Raw genomic sequence first — 20,120 nt, 5'->3', positions numbered from 1 at the left:
TCAGATTGCAATTATATTTTGCTGCAGTTCTGTGCGTTTTGTCCGTTTTCATTACCTTTTGAACTTCAGGTGGAAAAACAACTTAACTGTATTCTTAAAAGAACTAAATATTGTTGCTTTCTTTGCTTAGGTGGTTGTGGACACAGCGCAGATTGAAAATAAAGAAGCATATGCTCCTCAAATTAGTTTAGAAGGATCCAGAATTGTGGTGCAAGTCCCATCAACTTGGTAAATAAATATTGTATATCAGATAACACTAGTAGGCATGATTTTATTTTTTTATATAGGAAAACTGATGTTGTGATAGGCTCTTCCAATTGGAACTGAACCTTTCCAGAAAGTTGGTGTGGGGCCTTCAGTAGTGTAGACTATGGAGCTAAATGAATTCATTTTTCTAATTGCCAGGATTGACCAAATATTGGCATCCTTTTGAAAGAACAAGCACATTTTCAGATCCTTTTTGTTGCAGCGCTTCCAGTATTATGGACAACTTCAGTTTATGGTAAGTGATGAGTCTGAGCCTTTAGTGGAGACAGCCTGCAACTACTAGTATATATGGCATTTCCTCAAGTATAAATGGCCTAGTCACTTTCTGCAGAGAAAGGTGAATTCTTCTTTAATTCCTCCAGATTATAAACTGGCACTCTGGATATTTTCTGTCATTGGAATGCTGTTTAAATTGCTCTGTTTTTTTAAAACAACTAAAAGAAATTGCAAACTCCTTGAACCACAACTGAAAATCTTTGGAGGGGCTCCCCCTACTGACAAACATTAATAGAGCCCTGTCTATTCACAATAGGTACTATTTAAATATTTGACCAAATCCAGATGTTAGTGTATCACATTTTAGTCAATCACATAAATGCTGTTGGCTCCCTGTCAGACAAAATACTGGTGGGAGATAAGACTCTAGAAGTGGACTGCTCACTGGGTATGGGCAATGGCTGCTTCTCTCTCCTGGTTAAAGGCAGTGGTTACTTCTAAAGACTCTTTGAATAAGTAGTTGGTTGGAATTCCTCGTGGATCAGCTAACCATTACCTTGTGTACCTTTTATGGTGCTTGATTCCTCCAAGTGAAAGAAAGTATTCTCTCGTTCCAGGTCTGGTGCAAATACCTTGGATTTAATGAAGTTGGTAGCTGTCTTTCTTCATGTCGTGGCTCAGGTTTCTGACCACCTAATTGTAGAATGTCCCGCTTAGTGGTAGCAAGGCAAGCCTGTTTATTTTCAGGTCACCTAGTACATCTGAACTGTAACTGTTTATTCCTTACCCCTAAGGGTTGCAAGTATGTTTAGGGCGGTCTTAGATCATGATGTTAAGTATTCCAGACCATAAAGAGTCTCTGCATCCTCACTAAAAGCCTGGCCTTAGATCTCTTCAATATCTCAATTGTACTTCTAGGGCAATGCAAATTATCCTTTCTCCTCCACAGAAGATTCATTTTAGATACCAAAGTAACCATTCCTTTATCACATCTACATGTAATAGGAGAGGCTTTTCTGAAACTAAATCTACTAAATTGAGTTTAATTGCTCTTCCTGGGGTGCATCTGATAAAGGGCTCGACCCTGATTGAGGCTCACTAGGCAGATATAAGGCTGTTAGTTTCCTGATCTCACTTGGAGAGGTACTAAATAAAATTATTTAACTTTCTTTCTATACAAAAATTCTGTCCCCTAATTACTGTCAAAAAGAAGCAGTGTTCTCCACTGGTATCCCATTTCAAGTGACGAGAGTTCTAATTCAGTTCTGTGGCGGGAGAACTAGCCAGGTTTTGGCAATTCTGTGCTTTGGTGGCTCAGTGAAATCTTTGTTAGTAAGTTAGACTTGGAGTCAATGGGGGTAATCATTCAGCCATCACTTCCAGGAATTCCTCATATCAGTGGACCTTCAATTATTTAATGATAAATTAGTGTTATCAAAAATATCTAGGGTTTGCCCTGAACTACATCTGAAGTATTAGGCCCTACTTTTTGAACTAGCGAATGCTCTGTAGCTCTTCCCTAAAATGAAAGATAGACCCAGTGCATCAGTTCTTCCTACCTCTTGATCTGGGCCTCAGGGGTGCCATTTGCGGTGGGGGAAATGTTTTCTGCTCAAGCAGTCCTAGTACCAACAAACTCCTCTTCAGTCCCTTATGAAAAAACAGTATGGAAACTAATAAACCAAACATGGAAGTCACTTCACCTGCAAGTTTTTAACTTTCTAGAAGGTTGAGCTGAGAGCTATCTTGCCTTATATGCCAACCAAAACATCAGTCAAATACTGCCAGACTTACAGAGACCTTCACTCATATAGTCAAAACGCCTTCTTTTTCAGGTAGAACAGAGGTTATTTCTTCACCTTTCTTGATGCACAGATGCAATGCTGTTGTGGTCTGTAACAGCCCTCTGTGGATAATCCCTTTCCTAATGCCATGACATACTTAAGCATGGACCTGTTACTGATTATGAGCTAATGACTGAGTGACCTGAAAGGGTGAATGTAGTTCAGAAATGGCTAGTTAGGAAGTTCTATACTCTTAAATTGTTCCTTTTGCAATGTCTAGAAAAAATGCTCCGGCTGTCCTCAATAAGAATACATTTCTCCACACCTGTTCCTGAGCTTGTGTTTTATTTTTTCCCATTAGGAGCTGAATAGACGTCTCTTGCTGTAACTTGTGTTAGGGTTCAAGCGTCTACCCTGAGTAGTTTCCGTGGCAGAACTGAAGATTTTTCATTGGGGTCATCCATTGATAGTCACTGATAATTTTATATTTTAAAGTTGTCTCTCCAGATCTCCAGTTAAACTCACCTTTCCCTGCAAAATGGCTGAGGACTTAGCTAATGAGTTTACTGTGTAAACCCCCTCAGAAGCCTATAAGTCAAATTCCTTATTCTATCTGTATTAATATAATATTTTTTTTAATTGCCATAATCTCTGCAGGGAAGACGGAACTCTCAGGAGAGAGTGACTATTTTTGCACAAGGGTGTGTGTGTGTGTGTGTGTGTGTGTGTGTGTGTGTGTGTGTGTGAATTAACTTTTCACCCTGTTCGGTCACCTGCGTCCATTTGAGCCAAAAAGTAGTTCTTTCTCAGTCCTGCATTAGAGAACCCTTGCCATTAAAGGTGTGAAAAGGTGGTTGTTTTTTTTAAGTTAGAGGGGGACGTGAGTTTTGTCTTTTCAGAGTGTAGTAAAGTACTTGGGGAGCTTCTCGAATCACTTTTTCCAAGTGATTTAATCTGTCTTGCACTGGCTGAACATGGAGTCTGTTTTCACTCATGTCAGGCTGGCTCAACCTCTTCCTGGACTGAAATTGCAGAAGCTTCAGCAGAAGACGCTGAGGTAGCCAATTGGTCTGTTGTTTTGTGTAAACATTTCAAGTTGGGCACTCTTGCTTCTGTTGACACTATTTCCATTGTTCTCAAAGCAGTTTGTTCTTGATATTCTTGTCTTTTTATTAAGGATGTGTGATTGCTATAGAGATCCTATCAGTTCCAGAGTGGTGGACTGTAAAATTCAAGAGACAGGATATTTTTACTGTTAGTAACGGTTCTGCATCTCAATTCTACCAGTACTGAATGACCCATCTGAGAAGCTTATGTCATATGTGCCCAGTGCAGAGACTTCTGTTGTTATTTCAGCATTGAACATTGCCTTACTGGTACAAGTGGCTTTATTTGGGAGATAACAGGAAGTTCTGTAAGGGGAGATGCTGAGAATTCTGAGTCCTTATTTGGTCTCTGCTGCCTGTCATTCTTACAGCATGAGTGCAACCCATCCATTCCAGTTTGTGAATTTCATCATCAGTACTTGGTAGCAATTCTCTGTTCTTACCCAAAAGCAGAGTGATTTTGGTTGCTCTATATTAAGTGGTAGTAGCTAAACTATCCATGAACGCTACCTGATTTGTTTCACAAATGCATAACTAAGTTTTAGCATAATTAAGTGGCATTTTGTTGCTTTTCCAGCATATTAAACATTTATGATTGGAACAGTCCAAGAATAACATTTAAAAAAACTCAATATTTATAGGTGTCTGAAGGAAGATCCAGCAACAATGTCTTTACTGCAGAGGAGTCTGGATCCAGAGAAGACTTTGGGACTGGTAGATGTGCTCTATACTGCTGTGTTTGACATAAACAGGTGGAAGGAAGGAAGGTACATCTCACATTTTCCTCATGCTCTACTTTTCCAGTTTAAAAGAAGTCAGAATTATTTGGAGGTCTGTAAGATGACTCAATACAATATTGCAAAAATTGTTAGTGTCTGTTCTTGGGGGGGAGGAAGGCAGAGAATTGGTGCATATATCAGACTAAGCAGTAAGAAGTTTGCAAAGATTAGGTAGCCTGTAGGTAGATGAAAAGGTGCTGTAGATTTTTTTAAATTTGGAACAAAAATTACACAGTCTGCTGGTCTATTGCACAGACATGGGTGTGTTTGTCAGATTTTTGAGCCTTATTAAAATACATTCAGAAAAATAAAACATGAATACCCCAAAACTTCAAGTCAACGAGACTAATCAATACCAATGTAGCTGTTTAGTTAATATCACTGTCAAATAAGAAAATAATTGACTAGTCAGATTGACTTTAACCAAGATTTGTCTGAAGAGCTCTATTTTGTATGTTTCCCCCATCCATTACCCAATTATTCAGTTCCCCTAAAATACACAAAGTGTGGACTTGTTAAGACATAGTTTTGTGTGTTGTATTAGGCTAGTGTATTGGTTGGCTTGAAATAGATGTTTTTTGTTGAAACAGGGAGCAAGCTTTGCCTTGTATTCAGATCCAGTTACAGCGTGAGATCTGTGACTTCGGGAATCAAGTTGACATGCCATCTGGAAATGGAAGCAAGTCATCGGGAGGCCTGCAAAAGACTTTCTCAAAACTGACTTCACGGTTTACAAAGAAAACTTCCTGCACCAGTTCAAGTAACAGTGGAAGTTACTCTATCCCCAGTACGCCTTCCAAAAATGTCTTCATAGGTAACAATGCAGAGGAGAAAACTAAAATGCCCAGTAACATAGACACACGGTTACAAAGTATTTTGAACATTGGTAATTTCCCTAGGACTATAGATCCATTACAGCCAACTCAGAGCACAAGTAACCAAATAGTCAATGGATTTCTTGTTGAAAGGTGTGATAATTTCTTCAAAGCAGATAATGGCAAGGATGATAAAGGTATGAATTTACCAACTGACCAGGAAATGCAGGAGGTTATAGATTTCTTGTCTGGTTTTAATATGGGCAAATCCCAGCAGACTTCTCCATTGGTGAAAAGAAGGAACTCTGTTGCATCTTCTACAGCAACAGAACAAAAATCGGGAGCAGTACAACAGCAACCACAGTCTATGTCTCACGCATCTCTGCATCCTTCTCAGCAAGGGTTGTCACAGCAACAGCAGTCACAAAAGCAGCAGCAGCAGCAAATGCAGTATTATCAACATCTTCTCCAACCAATTGGAGCGCAGCAACAGCGTGTATCCAGCAAATGGGCGAATAATTCTTCACAGCAGTCAGCACAAGCAGTTGGGGCTGGATTGTCTCATATTAGTCAGTGGAACAATCCTGGCTTCTCAGATCTGAGCTCTGATTTGTATAGCTTGGGTCTTGTGAGCAGCTATATGGACAGTATGGTGTCTGAGATGTTAGGACAGAAACCACAAGGACCTAGAAACAACACATGGCCGAACCGTGACCAGAATGATGGAGTCTTTGGGATGCTGGGAGAAATTCTGCCTTTTGATCCTGCAGGTGTGTCTCCTTTTTTCTTCAAATAACTACATTTTATTTATACTTTTTACAAAGTAAAGAATATTGTTAAATGTTGGTAGTAATGGTAACAGTGCTTTGATCCCAAGTGTTTTACAAAGGTCAGTGGGCATTAACATCTGTGCACTTTTATTTTTAACAGTTGAGTGAATTGAGGAACAAAGAGGTTAAGGCCCCGATTTTTAAAGCTATTTAGTGCTGCACTCAGGGTCACAACATCTAGCTGATTTAGGAGCCTAAATCTAATTTTTAAAGGATTTAGGCACTTCATCTAAATTCCATCTACCGACAGTGGAGTTTAGACTCATAAGTGCCTAAATCAGTTTTGAAAAGATAGGAGATATAGGCTCCTAAATCAGTTACGCGTTGTGATCCTGAGCGCAGCAACGCCTAAATAGCTTTAACAATCTGGGCCTAAGTGACACCTTGCAAGTCATTGGCAAAAGTGGGAGTAAAACCTCAGTTTCTAGCCCTAATTTGAAGTGTTTCTGAAACTTTTTCATAACATGGACCACATCACAATACAAAAAAGGATCCTTCATAATTATCTTCGTACTCACAACACATCTAATATCAAAAAGTTTCTGCTGTGCAGAAATTATGCAGTTATTAAAACTGCTTGGAGAGACAGTAGTTGGACTGGCAGAGGAGTCTCTTCCCCCAACCATGACATTGTCTCTCAATTCATATGCACCTGAGGGATATAGAGACTTTTTAGCAACCAACTCACTTGTTTCCTATTTGTATGTGGCTACTTTGTTCACTCATCTAGCTTTGCTGCTTACAGTGAGGCCTACCTATTGTGCTTACTCCAAAGGCAGTCAGCACCATTTGTTAAATTCCAAAAGGGTAGTGCTCTGACTAGGTTTATTAATGCTAAGAAAGAAAAAAAAATATTCAGTGTAAGATAAGTATTTCTTTTAATACTAAAATGAGAGGAGAAGTTACTAGCTGTGTCCAGAGGCCTTTTTCTTTACAAACAAAAAAAAAAACAACAACCAAATTTGGGGTCCCAATTATAGGGATGCTGTTAAGGTAAAATTGACCCAGAATTTAGATTTCGGGTTAAAAAAAAGACTGTCCAATGGAAATGTTCCAATGAACTTTAAAACAAAACCCACAACGTGTCATTTGCACCGCTTGTAGCATTTGCATTACTGGACTGAGAACATGAATGCAAAACAAACCTTATTTTTTTCCTCCCTGCTGAAAGGAATGTGGAAAGTAATTAAGCAGAGTGAATATTTTCATTTACTGTTTTAATAAATTGTTACATAGGTAAAGAGATGGTTTTATATATGACTTGGCCTTTAAAAAACTTAATAAGTTGACCTTTTTACAATGGAAAAATCAGCTCCTCCTTCACTCGAGTGCCATATTCTGAGCAGAGTGGTAGGAATCCTTAACTCAGGCTTTGCTTAGTACAGTAAGTAAAGGAGAAACTAATTTTTGAAATTGTTTTAAAATAATGTGCTTAGAACTTAATGTGCTTAGAGCTTAATGTGCTATAGCTAGATTTTAGTATATTTTGACCCAGTCCCACATGACATTATCATAAACAAACTAGGGAAATGTGATCTAGATGAAATTACTATAAGGTGGATTCTCAACTGGTTGAAAGACCATACTCGGAGTAGTTATCAATGATTCACTGTCTGACTGGGAGGACATATCTAGTGGGGTCCTACAGAGGTCTGTCCTGGGGCTGGTACTATTCAATGTATATTAATTACTTGGATAATGGAGTGGAGAGTATGCTTATAACATTTGTAGATGACAATGCAAGCACTTTGGAGGACAGAATGCTGCAAAAAAGGCTAATATTTTAGGATGTATTAACAGGAGTGGCGCAGGTAAAACACAGGAGGTAATTGTTCTGCTCTACTCAGCACTGATGAGGCCTCAGCTGGAGTATTATGTCCAGTTTTGGGTACCACATGTTAAGAAAGATGTGGATAAATTGGAGAGTTCAGGGAGAGCAGCAAAATGATAAAAGGTTTAGAAAACCTGAGCTATGAGGAAGGGTTTAAAAAAAAAGTGAGTTTGTTAAATGTTGAGGAAAGAAGACTGAGGAGGGACTGATAAGTCTTTGAACAAATCAAGGGCTGTTCTAAAGGGGACAGTGCTCAGTTGTTCTCCTTGTCCACTGAGAATAGGACAAGAAGTAATCAACTTTATTTGCACCAGTGGAGATTTAGGTTAGATATTAGGAAAAACTTTCTAACTAAGAATAGTTAAGCCCTGGAATAGGCTTCCAAGGGAGGTTGTGGAATCCCTTACAACTCCCACACAATTCCTTTTTGGGTCAGGATCCCTACAGTTACAACACTGTGACATTTCAGATTTAAAGGGCTAAAATGAAATTTACGATTTTTAAAATCCTATGACCATGAAATTGAACAAAATGGACTGTGACTTTGGTAGGGTCCTGACTATATTCCATAAGGATAAGGGTTGTTGGTTTTTTTTTTTTTTTTTTTTTTGCATCTACATCCCAAATTCACCTCTCCCCTTACTCCCCCTCCCCCCCATCAGTGTGGTGAAAGCTCATTCCACTAGAACACAAGCAATGAGTAAGGCATCACTTCAGGAGGTGCCCCTCCTTGATATCTGTGAAGCAGCCATGTGGGGCTCCATTCACACATTTATGAGACATTATGTCTTGGTGCAGGACTCCTCCGTTGATGCCTCGTTTGGGTGGGGGTTTTCCACTTAGCTCTGCCTTCTACATCCTCACACCCTCCTTCTACTTAAGTACTACTTGTCAGTCACCCACAGTGGAATACAATAGGGACCATCGGTTGAAGAAGAGGGGGAAGTTACTGACCTGTAACTTGAGGTTCTTCCAGATGTGTTGTTCCTGTCAGTATTCCACTATCTGCTCTCCTTCCCCTCTGCTTCAAATCTTATCTGATTTGTGGTAGAGAAGGAACTGGAGAGATGGTCCCACAGCCTTTATCCCCTCAGACAGAGGCACAAGGTGAGCCAGGGTGCACGCGCAGACCAATGGACACTTTTTTCAAATTCTCTGGCTCATGGTGCACATGCATAACCCACAGTGGAATACAAAGAGGGACCACATCTTGAGGGACCTCCAGTTACAGGTCAGTAACTTCCCCTTTTCCCCTTATTCAGCATATGGAGATACTGTATACCTCTTTGTCAATACGTATTTTTTTTCAATTATCTAGTTACTTAGTACTAAATTATTGTTTCACAGAGAGTTATCAACTGTGTTGACGGGTATTCATTGTTAGGTTTTTTTTGGTGGGATAGACAGTCTAGTGAAAGGATTAAATGAAGGGATAATTACTGTAGAAATAGCTGACTATGTCAGCAACTGACTCTCAGATTCCTTTTTGTATATTCAGTTGGCTCTGATCCAGAGTTTGCCCGCTATGTAGCCGGGGTCAGCCAGGCTATGCAACAAAAAAGGCAAGCACAGCACATCCGTCGCCCAAGCAACACACGTAGCAATTGGCCTCTTCCTGATGATCCTCACAGAACCTGGCCTTTTCCGGAGTATTTCACAGAAGGGTAAGTGAGACCATAGCGTCCCCCTATACATTATGTTCTATCCACTCTATGTTCAGGTTGAACATAGTGGAGAAATGCTGTAAATTACTAGGTGTTTCCTGATAGCTATGTTAACTGCCATTGCTTCACTGGACTACGCTGTAATATTTTTCTAAAAATTACATAATTTTCAAGGGTAGTAGGTTTGACCATTTTCTGCCTTGTTGATATTGAAGTGGTAACATTACCTTGAAATGTCCTTTAAACAAATATTTTAGTGCAGTTGTATTTATACAGTGTATTTTTAATCTTAACATAAGAAGTGACAGGTTTATAATAAAGCTTAATTCAAAATGAGTTTATTTTAATGTCTTAAAGGCCAAGGATATTTATGATCAGGAATGATGCTATGAAGCCACTTGGTATGTCAGGGGATTGAATTGAGCTTCCTAGACGTTATCAACTGGATGCTGCTACTGTGGAGCAGCAAGAGCTGCTTAATTAACAAATGTGGATTCAGTCTTCAGTATATGTAGTGAGAGGGTTCTGAGGCTTGCTACATTCTCTAGTTCAGTGGTTCTCAACCTTTTCCATGCTGTGGCGAAGGGGTTCTCCCACTAGGAGTCGGGAGCCCTCAGCAGGTCACGAGGTTATTACATGGGGGGTTGCGAGCTGCCAGCCTCCACCCCGAACCCTGCTTTGCCTCCAGCATTTACAGTGGTATTTAACAAGTGTTTTTAATTTATAAGGGGGGGTCACACTCAGAGGCTTGCTGTATGGAAGGGGTCACCAGTACAAAAGTTTGAGAACTACTGCTGTGGCCTCATGTTACAACACGAAAAAGTTTCAGGATCCTCTTCCCGTTTGTCCACCAAGGGAGAGTGGTTGTTTGTGACCCGCCTTGTACACCAGTTTGCAGCCTCCAGGTAGAGCTCCCATGCTCATCTAATTCTGAAATAAATGTCTGAACCCTTTTGGAAATTCTTAGCCCAAGTATCATTTGGATCTTCTGCCTGAGTGAGAGGTTATGGTGTGTTCGTGTGTTTAATCTGAATACGTATATATGAATGAAGGAAAGAGATTTTCTTTTTTACATTAGATTGTTGCAGTTAATGATGTTGTAGTGGCAGGACTATTACTGTAATAATAATCAGTGAAACTTACTGATTTCCATGTAAATAGATAATAAAAAATATGCCCCCTTCTACTTTCTGCACAATTGGGGTTTAACTCAGGGGTCCCAGGAGTAGGGACTTCCCAACATTCAGCATTTAATATAAAATCCATGAACACTTCATGGCAGGTACTATGGTCAGGACAGTGTAGAAATGAAGACTGACTTCCTATTTCCTTACAGTGATGTGACAAACAGCTGGTCCGGTAATCAAGGAGACTCAGCCAGCTCAAGTGATGAGACCTCCTCAGCTAATGGAGACAGTTTGTTTTCCATGTTCTCAGGGCCAGACCTCGTTGCTGCCGTCAAGCAAAGGAGGTGAGCAGATATGTGTTACTATAAACATGTGCCACTTGAATATTTTAATCCTAACTTCATAAAATAATGGCAAGACAAAGTGAAAATCTTGTGTGAGGAGCGTTCAGTTGGTGGGATTGTGAGACAACCATATGAATTGAAACTTGGTAGCCACATTGGTCATATGGATCTGTAAGTATCTGATCTTTATGCAAATGACTCACAAATCTCGCTAGAGAGCCGTCACCTCCTCCGGTCTAGTATCTTTCTGATATCTTTTCACCAATGTCCATTTATCATCTCAAACTCAACATGCACAAAAGTGAGCTTTTGAACTTTTCCCACCTTACTCTGTCACTATGGATAATACCTCCATCTTCCCAGTTACTCACCCTTTTAAACTGGGGGTCATCTTTCAGTTGGCCTTCTCTAGACTCATGTGTATAAACCCTACCACTTTTCCCACACTTCATCTCATGCTAAAATTCTCATCCAAACCTTCTTTATGCATCTTGATTACTGCAACTTCCTCCTTTCTGGCCTTGACTGCTGCAGCCTTGTTCCCCTTAATTCTACTCAAAATGCTGCTGCTAAAATAATCTACCAGCCAGGTCATTCTTACCATGTCAGGCCCCTATTTGAGTTCTTCCATTGGTTCCCCCTTCAAGTGGGCATCAGCCTCAGACTTCCTGTCTTTATCTTTAATGGCCATGTCAGCTTGGTCCCTCCTTTTCTGCATGCACAGCTGCATTTTTTTTTGTATAATATAAAGCAAATAAACTAATGAGCTTGATGAATAGTTAAAACAGAGCCAAGGTGTTTAATCAGTCTCAAAGGTGAATTACAGCAGATTATTCCTGTTACACTACACATCACAACCTAATCATTTTCTACCTTCTGGAGGGATTGAAAGCTCTGCTTTGCTGCTGGAATTTTTCACTGATCCGATGGTAGGTGTGTCGCTAAGAGAGGAGTAATGAAGAGGCCTAAATTAAAAAGTGAATTATTCAAGGCAGTAGGCCCCAGATCCTCAAAGGCATTTAAGTGCCTTGCTCCCACTGGAATGAGTGGAAGTTAAATCTCTAAGTGCCTTTGAGGATCAGGGCCTAGGTCCCCTACTCTAATTGAGTATTAGGTTCCCAAGATATGTAGTTTTCAAAATCTGCCATGTGGTTGCCCTTTGGTAAACCTAAACTATCAGCAAATACTAGTGCTGTGGCTGAACATATTTACCCATTTTGGGGTTTGAGTGCTGAAAGCCAATGGCAGCATGGCTAAATTTCCTGAAGCAGTGTGTCATCCTTGTGGAGGTGTTGCCCTGAAAGCAGTGTGCTGGAGCAAGATGTGGGTAAGGTTAATGCATGCTGAAAGCAAGTGAAGGATGGTCAGAACAATAAAGGAGTGGGCACTGAAGTGTCTGCAGCATAGGAGTTACACCTGAGGCTTTAAAGGCTCAAGAACTAAACTTCAGAGAGTGTTTTTGCAGAGTTAGATTAAGAGGAATGTCTGTAAGCAGTCGCAGGAAAAAGCAGCAGCTGAATGTGGAAGAGTGAAAGCCGGGAAGCAAGCTGACAGAGAACGTAACAGTCTGTGTTATATTGACAGATTCATTCTGGTAGTCCTGTTGATGTTGAAATCGGTTTCCAGGATAATTGTTTGGGGGTGGGGTGGGGGAGACGGAGGGAGAAGACACAACTCCTTAACAGACTTCTGATACTAGAATCTTCCAAATGGAAGGTAAAAAATCCCATGTATCTGAGTTGCAGGTGTCATAAAAATAGCTAGTCTGCAGTGCTGGTGTTTCTTGCTGATCAGCAAATACTGTACTGTGGTTTATTTTAGTTATTTTTTTATAACTAAAAGAGCCCATCCATAGCTTTAGGTAATCATGACATTTAACTAAAATATATATGAAACTATACAAGAGCATGGCAGAGTGCTGAGCAAAAGCAGATTTGCAAAGGACTTAGTACAAGTTGGGCCTTTTTTCATGATTTGTAAAAGCCTGAACATTGCGGGTTTTAGGATTTTTATCTCATTTATTTTTTTTCTTATCCTTGTCTATCCTTACGGCAGCTTGTAGAGTACAGGCACCCCACACGTAGTTACACACTAGTGCAGTCTGAGAACCAAAACTAGGTCCTGAAGTTATCTTGACAAAGGTCAAAGATATGAAGCACCTACATACTCAGAACTGTTCCATAATCTTCTCTACAATCTTAATCAGACATGGAAGATTAAAAATAGGTCTATAGTTGGCAAACCTGGCAATGCCAAGCAAGTTTCTTGAATCAGTTGTACATATGCTTCCATAAAGGTGACAGGTGAGGGAGGAAATAATTGGTTTTCCCGAGAATCCCTCAGCGCCAACTGGAAAAGGGTTCACTGTTCTGTAACATCAACTCCGATCAGGCCTGACTAACTCGTTACACCCAACACATTGCTTTCTTAGTAGTTATCCAAAAAGGGTTGAGTAAGGTGTCTAATAAAAGCTTATATCATACAGTCAGGTCTCCTGGAAATGAACAAAAATCAGTTGTTCCTGCTGCTAGTACTAGATCTATTAGTACCAGTGATCACAAGTGCTTACAGGCCCAAGCAGAGTATATAGGACTGCTGTACGCTGGCTTCATTCTTTTCTCTAAGGGTAGTTCTAGGTAATCAGTTTTCTGTCCTGGGGGATGTGCCATATGGAGTTTCACAAATTTCCAATGAATGTATGGTGGCCCACTGAGCTGTAGTGTGCTCAGCGTGCTGAGGCCGCTTGGTGCTCTGTCCACTTTGTCTGATTCTGTGAGTATGATGCAAAGTAATGCACACTGGAAAACATGATCCCAACTATACATATAAAATGATGGGGTCTGAATTAGCTGTTACCACTCAAGAAAGATCTTGGAAGTCATTGTGGATAGTTCTCTGAAAACATCCATTCAATGCGCAGCAGCAGTCAAAAAACTAACGTTAGGAACTATTGGGAAAAGGATAGATAATAAAACAATGTCATATTGCCCCTATATATATATCCATGCTATGCCCACGACCTTCTGGTTGTCCCACTGGGAAAATGAGGGGTATGGAACAGCTTCCATGCGAGAGGAGATTAAAAAGACTGGAACTGTTCACCTTAGAAAAGAGAATTAAGGGGGAATATAAGTCTCTACAATCATGGATGGTGTGAAGGCAAATAAGGAAGTATTATTTATTCCCTCACCTAATACAGGAACCAGGGGTAACCCAATGTGATTAATAGGCAGCAGGTTTAAAAGAAATGTAAGGAAATCACACAACACAGTCAACCTGTGGAACTCCTTGCAAGGGATGTGATGAAGGCCAGAAGTATAACCGGGTTCAAAAAAGAATTAAGTTCAGGGAGGATAGGTCCATCAATGGCTATTAGTCAAGATAGTCTGGGATGCAACCCCATGCTGTGTGTCCCCCTAAGCCTCTGATTCCTAAATGCTGGGACTGGACGACGGGATGGATCACTCAGTAATTTCCCTATTCTGTTCATTCCCTCTGAAGCAGTGGCTCTCAACCTTTCCAGACAACTGTACCTCTTTCAGGAGTCTGATTTGTCTTGCTTAACCCCAAGTTACACCTCACTTAAAACCTACTTGCTTACAAACTCTGGCATAATACAAAAGTGTCACAGCACACTATTACTGAAACATTGGTTATTCTCGTTTTTACATATAATTATAAAATCAACTGGAATACATTTTGGTGTATAGTGTATATAGAGCAGTATAAACAAGTCATTGTCCATATGAAATTTTAGTTTGTACTGATTTCGCTAATGCTTTTTGTGTAGCCTATTATAAAACTAGGCAAATATCTAGATGAGTTGATATACTCCCTAGAAGACCTCTATGTACCCTTGATTGAGAACCACTGCTCTGAAGCATCTGGCAGTGGCCATTGTCAGAAAACAGGATACTGGGCTAGATGGACCACTATGACCATTCTTATGATTACTCACCATTAGGGCATTTAAATGAGAACTTTCTATAGCTGGTGATTAAAATACACACCTCTACCCTCATATAACGCGGTCCGCAGGAGTAAAAAAAATCTCACTGTGTTATAGGTGAGACTGCGTTATATCTGGGTAGGGAGAGGAACCACTCCCCACCCCAGCTTACCTCCGTTGTGCCTCCACCACTCCACTTCTCCCTCTCTTCATGGCTTGCCGTGCCAATCAGCTGTTTGGCCTGGCAAGCCTGTAAGGGGGGTATAGGGGGAGAGGAGAGAAGCGGAGTGGCGGCATGCTCAGAGGAGGAGGCGGAGATGAGCTGGAGCAGGGAGCGGTTCCTCTGCGCCCCGTTACTTGCTGCGGCCCTCCCCGGGGCTGCCTTGCCCAGTTCACCTCCGTTCCACCTCCTCCCACGCTTCTCTTCCCTCCCAAGCTTGCCGCACCAATCATCTGATTGGTGCAGCGGAGCTGGGGTGTGCTCATGGGAGGAGGAGGTGGCGCGGAGGTGAGCTGGGGCAGGGAGCGGTTCCTCTGCGCCCCGTTACTTGCTGCGGCCCTCCCCGGGGCCGCCTTGCCCAGTTCACCTCCGTTCCACCTCCTCCCACGCTTCTCTTCCCTCCCAAGCTTGCCGCACCAATCATCTGATTGGTGCAGCGGAGCTGGGGTGTGCTCATGGGAGGAGGAGGTGGCGCGGAGGTGAGCTGGGGCAGGGAGGCCCCGGGGAGGGCCGCAGCAGGTAACGGGCGGGTGCAGAGTAAATGTTTGTGGTAACACAAATTTGGATACAACGAGGTAAAGCAGCCCCGACCCCCGGAGCGCTGCTTTACCGCGTTTTATCTGAATTCAGGTTGTATCAGACCGCATTATATCAGGATAGAGGTGTACCTACTTAAACCAAACAAAACAACGGGTGGAAGTTAATACTGTGTTAAAATTGTGTTTAAGAGCTTCTGATCAAATCAGCCATTGACAGAGGTGCTGTTATGATTTCCAAATTTTAACACTGAATCTTTTTAGTACTTGAGCTCATTTCAGCTCACTTCTCTGTCACCAGCTACAAGCCAGACTCTGTACTTGCTGTAACAGGTAGCATGTGCAGAGCTTGGGAGCTACACTACACTTTTGAAGGATTTTTATTACTCTGGCTTCAGTGTATGAGTACTCAGAACATACCTCAAAGATATGGCTTACTATATACAATTGGACAGAAAAAAGGTGGGCAACTAATTTCAAGATAAAAGGAGTACTTGTGGCACCTTAGAGACTAACAAATTTATTTCAGCGTGAGCTACAGCTCACTTCTTCCACAAATACTCCTGTTCTTTTTGCGGATACAGACTAACACGGCTGCTACTCTGAAACCTGTAATTTCAAGATGTGTCCCTTTAATTACTAATTTTTTTAAAAGTTAAAGTTTAGATACTACTGTCCCAGAATTCACCTACCAACTGTTTTAAGGAAACAGGAACCTTACTGTTAATGTTCTTCTCTTCCGTTGCTGGGTGAAAGACACACAGAGTGAAAACAGAGACGAGTACACACACACAGCTGTCAAATGTATAGGGTAAACAATCATCTTTCAGTCATCTTAAGAATTATATGTAACAACAGTAGGTGAAAAGATGTGCTTTTAAATGACAGCAAACTGCATGTCAATCTGTTGCTTTCTGCAGAAAACACAGTAGTGGTGAGCAGGAACATAGCACACTACCATCGCCACCTCTTCTTTCCACTGTAGATGATCTTAATCAGGTAAGCTGAAAATTCCTTTTTTCTCTTTGTTAATGAAGGTGACTTAGCAAGAGAAGAAAAACTTGATAACTGGATAGGTACTTCAGACTGCTCATGAGACAAGTTTTTGTTAGTTCTGAATTGAATCAACACCAAAAACCACTTGCATTGCAGCGGAAATCTAAAGCTTTGAACAAAATTTCTTAAGTATTAAAATAGGGAATCCTATAAAGCATCTTTGCCCCATTGCTTGTCACTATATAAACTTTTTTTTTTAATTAGTTCAAAACGTATTGCTTCCCTCGTATTGGATTCCTGCAAACTGTTCCTGGAAGTGCTTTCCTGATTGCTTGTAGTGCTCTTTTCCCCTCACTTCCCAGGTATTTTGTTGACAAACCCGAGCAAGTTGAATGCCCGTCAGGGTGCTCTAGTAACAGGCCAGGGTGGCATAGATGCCGGGTTACTAGTGCTGCACTGTCAAGTAACTTTTTAAAGTGAAAAATGAACAGGGGACTAAATCACACCATAAAGTGAGCTGCCAGCCTCTGGCTGACCACCAACATAAATGATAAATAAATTAGTCTTTGCCCTATAAAGATGATGTTGTAGAGCTCTACAAATCATAAGTGTATTCAGAATACTTCCTGAAGAAAGTCTGCATATATCTGATCAACATATGCCTGTTTTAAGCCAATAGTCATTTTTATGAGCAAAAAAATAGGGGAATATCCAATCCTATGGATGTTGCAACATGACCCTTTTTTCTAGGAAAAAGGGTATCTATTATGTAAATATAAAAATGAAGGGTTTTTTGTCTGATCTGCTCAGCTGTCTCCTTACTGTAAATAATTTAAGTAAATAGAAAAATCAACTTTCTGAAATCAGAACAAAATGCATTGAAATATTTTGATTTGCAAAATCAAAGCTGATAATTCTGTCTTCACAGGATAATAAAACCAAAACCTGGCCTCCTAAGGCCCCTTGGCAGCATTCTTCATCCGTTTCAAACACACTACCCAATCAGAATACATCTTTATATCAGATGAGTAATCCAGTCAGTCAGTGGAATGACACAATGCAGATTTTACAGTCACCAGTTTGGTCTACAGCCAGTGACTGTGCTCCATCTACAGGGATTTCCTCCAATTTTGCCTATGCTCAGCAGCAACACTCACCACAGCAGCAGACTTCCCAGCACAAACAGCTGAATAAGGGCTTTAAATCTTTTCCAGTAAAGCACGAACGCAGACCATCTTACCTGCATCAATACTAACTGCTTTTTTATATTGGAAAGATGCCTCATAGGGCCAAACAGTCTTATAAATTATGTATATTATCTTTGTTTCCTCTGTGTATTGGCAGTGTTCTGGTTATTTTATTATATGTGGAGTGAAAACTTTGTGATGTACATAGGGTTTAAACTGTTTTACAGTGCTGAGCAAACAGACAATATATTTGTTAAATGTACATGAAACAGCCCAAAACTGTGATGCAAAACACTTTTAAAATGTGTATATTACCTTTACTTTTCAAACCCCTTTTTTAAAAAAATTGTTAAGACTACCATGCAAGACACTGTATTTTATAGCTATTTTCATATAGATTTATAGTTAAACATCTGCTAAAATGCATTGACTTTTTAAGCAAATATAGTGGTTGCTTTTGCTCAACACTGTTGTTGTTTCGATTTATAATGGACAAGTTGTAGTCTTTGTATTCTAAGTAAACAGCCTGTGACAACTTTTTTTAGTGAAGTGGGGCAGCAGTTTTTAACATGCCATGCAAGTGGGTTTGTTACAGCAGTGTTGCAAAAACCATTGCAAAACTAAGGTTTGCAGTCATTTCATTAATGTAAATACAGAGCAGCTGGAATCACTCAAACTTGCGTTTCAAATGTTTTCTTGGCTGCCAAAGGTAGATGGTATGGTATCTGTGTGGATATGACTATGCTGATTTTCAAATACACAATTTGATACTTCTACTTTTGGCCAAAGGCATTACCCCCACAGTGCTCCTTAAATGTGTGAAACTATAGCTAAGACTACTTGCATATATTTAAAGTCTTATTTCAGATGCGACAGTTAGAGTAAAAATTGTGAGCTGGCTCAGAAGAGAAACTAGAATTAAAATGTGGGTAGCAGATACTTAAAAGTATATTATGTGCCATTACAAAGTTTAACCTGTGGAATTTGGAATAACGTTCCAACCAAAGGGGATCCAGCAGTGTGTGACTGGTGCTTAAATTGGAGGGGGGTGGGAAGTAAATATATATGTATAGTTATCCCATTGTATATTAATTGAAGTTACAGAAGATTCTTTATATAGTTAAAGCTTATTTAAAATTTTCATATTTCATCTTTAAAAGAGTAATTAAATCATAATATTTTCTGGTATAAAGTTTTGACAGTATTAATCTTATTTTTATATTTTCTTAAATCATTATACCATTCTAATACGTTAACTACTAGTAAAGTGGTGTTTTAGTTCTAACTACATATAAAAAATTTTCTGCAAAGATAAAAGTACATTTAAGTTCCCATTTTTCTACAAACTAAGTACATCTATATCTAAAGATACCAAAAAATAAAATATATATATAAAAAATATACAACACTAATACTATTAAACATTTGGGTGTTTAAAACCCATTCACTCCTTTTGTTTGTATGGTGATGGGCTGTAGTTGCAGGCCCAGAATGTTACCTTTTGTGCTGTTTAAGGATGCCAATGTTGCCTGTATTTGATATACTGTCACCATGTTTTCTGAAAATTCATACTTACCATGTTTACAGAGAATTGTTTGCTGTACATAGACTTTTTACAGTAATGTGCTCTGCACAATCAGCGTGGCTTTTGTCTGTAAATTGTTAATGTTCTGTACTATTTTACTTTTGAAAACCCTCTGCTGAAAGTACTAGTCGTTATTTAGCTTGACAAATGGTTTGAAGTTTCCTAAAGCTTGACAATATTTGATCCTAAATTTGGTTGTATTTATGTTCCATGATTATTCATACTAAAACCAAAATGCAAATTAGGTTTATTTATAATTTTGAACTTTTCCTAACCAGTGCCAAAACTGTTGTTGCAGTTTTTGTAATTTACTGTTAATTACAAATACTGAAAGTTTCTAAACTTAATCCAAGTGAATTGTGGAAACAAAATTGAAACCATTTCTGTGTCTGCATTTTGACCACGTAGGTGCTATGTCCTGTGCTGCCGATTGTTCTGAACACTGGTAATTTTTAACATTGTTGCACTTGGCAAACAAGTCTTGCCATAAAATCTGTTTATCATTTACACTGCCAAGTGCAAGGGTTTGGTGCTTAGTTAACTTACCCTTATTGCAGTGTTTCTTGTGAATAGCTAATGCTTCTGAACTGGAACTGAACATTTTGTATTTTACTTTTAAAGCACCTGAAAGTAAAAGCTATTTGCTTTATTAAAGATATACATTTAATAATAGGTCATACCTGTTTGAAATATGCTCCCGACTGAAACTGAACAGCGCCTTAAGATGTAACTTAAATTTGTAAATGAAGAGATATTAAGGAATATAAAAAATTGTCTACTTAATGACTTTTTAAATGCGTTGTCTGCACAGTAGAATCTGATATCAAATTTCCCCATAATCCTTATTTTAGGGCTACTTTACCCCTATGATGGAGTGTATAGCA

The 20,120-nt window shown here is 39.8% G+C and overlaps 1 protein-coding gene across 2 annotated transcripts in view; it reads left to right on the top strand.

Annotated features, from left to right (window-relative positions):
* GARRE1 (granule associated Rac and RHOG effector 1) overlaps positions 1 to 19,908 on the top strand; it is a 95,217-nt gene extending 75,309 nt beyond the window's left edge. For both annotated transcript variants that reach the window (XM_044987218.1, XM_044987219.1), the window contains exons 9-15: positions 131 to 228; positions 4,015 to 4,140; positions 4,743 to 5,737; positions 9,127 to 9,292; positions 10,629 to 10,763; positions 16,389 to 16,467; positions 17,393 to 19,908. In XM_044987218.1, the coding sequence (XP_044843153.1) occupies positions 131 to 228; positions 4,015 to 4,140; positions 4,743 to 5,737; positions 9,127 to 9,292; positions 10,629 to 10,763; positions 16,389 to 16,467; positions 17,393 to 17,719 (1,926 nt within the window). In that variant the 3' untranslated portion in view covers positions 17,720 to 19,908. The remainder of the gene's footprint in view (positions 1 to 130; positions 229 to 4,014; positions 4,141 to 4,742; positions 5,738 to 9,126; positions 9,293 to 10,628; positions 10,764 to 16,388; positions 16,468 to 17,392) is intronic.
* Positions 19,909 to 20,120: the final 212 nt, after the last annotated feature.

The sequence above is a fragment of the Mauremys mutica genome, chromosome 14, assembly GCF_020497125.1.
Source record: "Mauremys mutica isolate MM-2020 ecotype Southern chromosome 14, ASM2049712v1, whole genome shotgun sequence".
Lineage (NCBI taxonomy): Eukaryota > Metazoa > Chordata > Testudines > Geoemydidae > Mauremys > Mauremys mutica.
The sequence above is the reverse complement of the archived record's forward strand: the minus strand, read 5'-3'. Positions and strand labels throughout refer to the sequence as shown.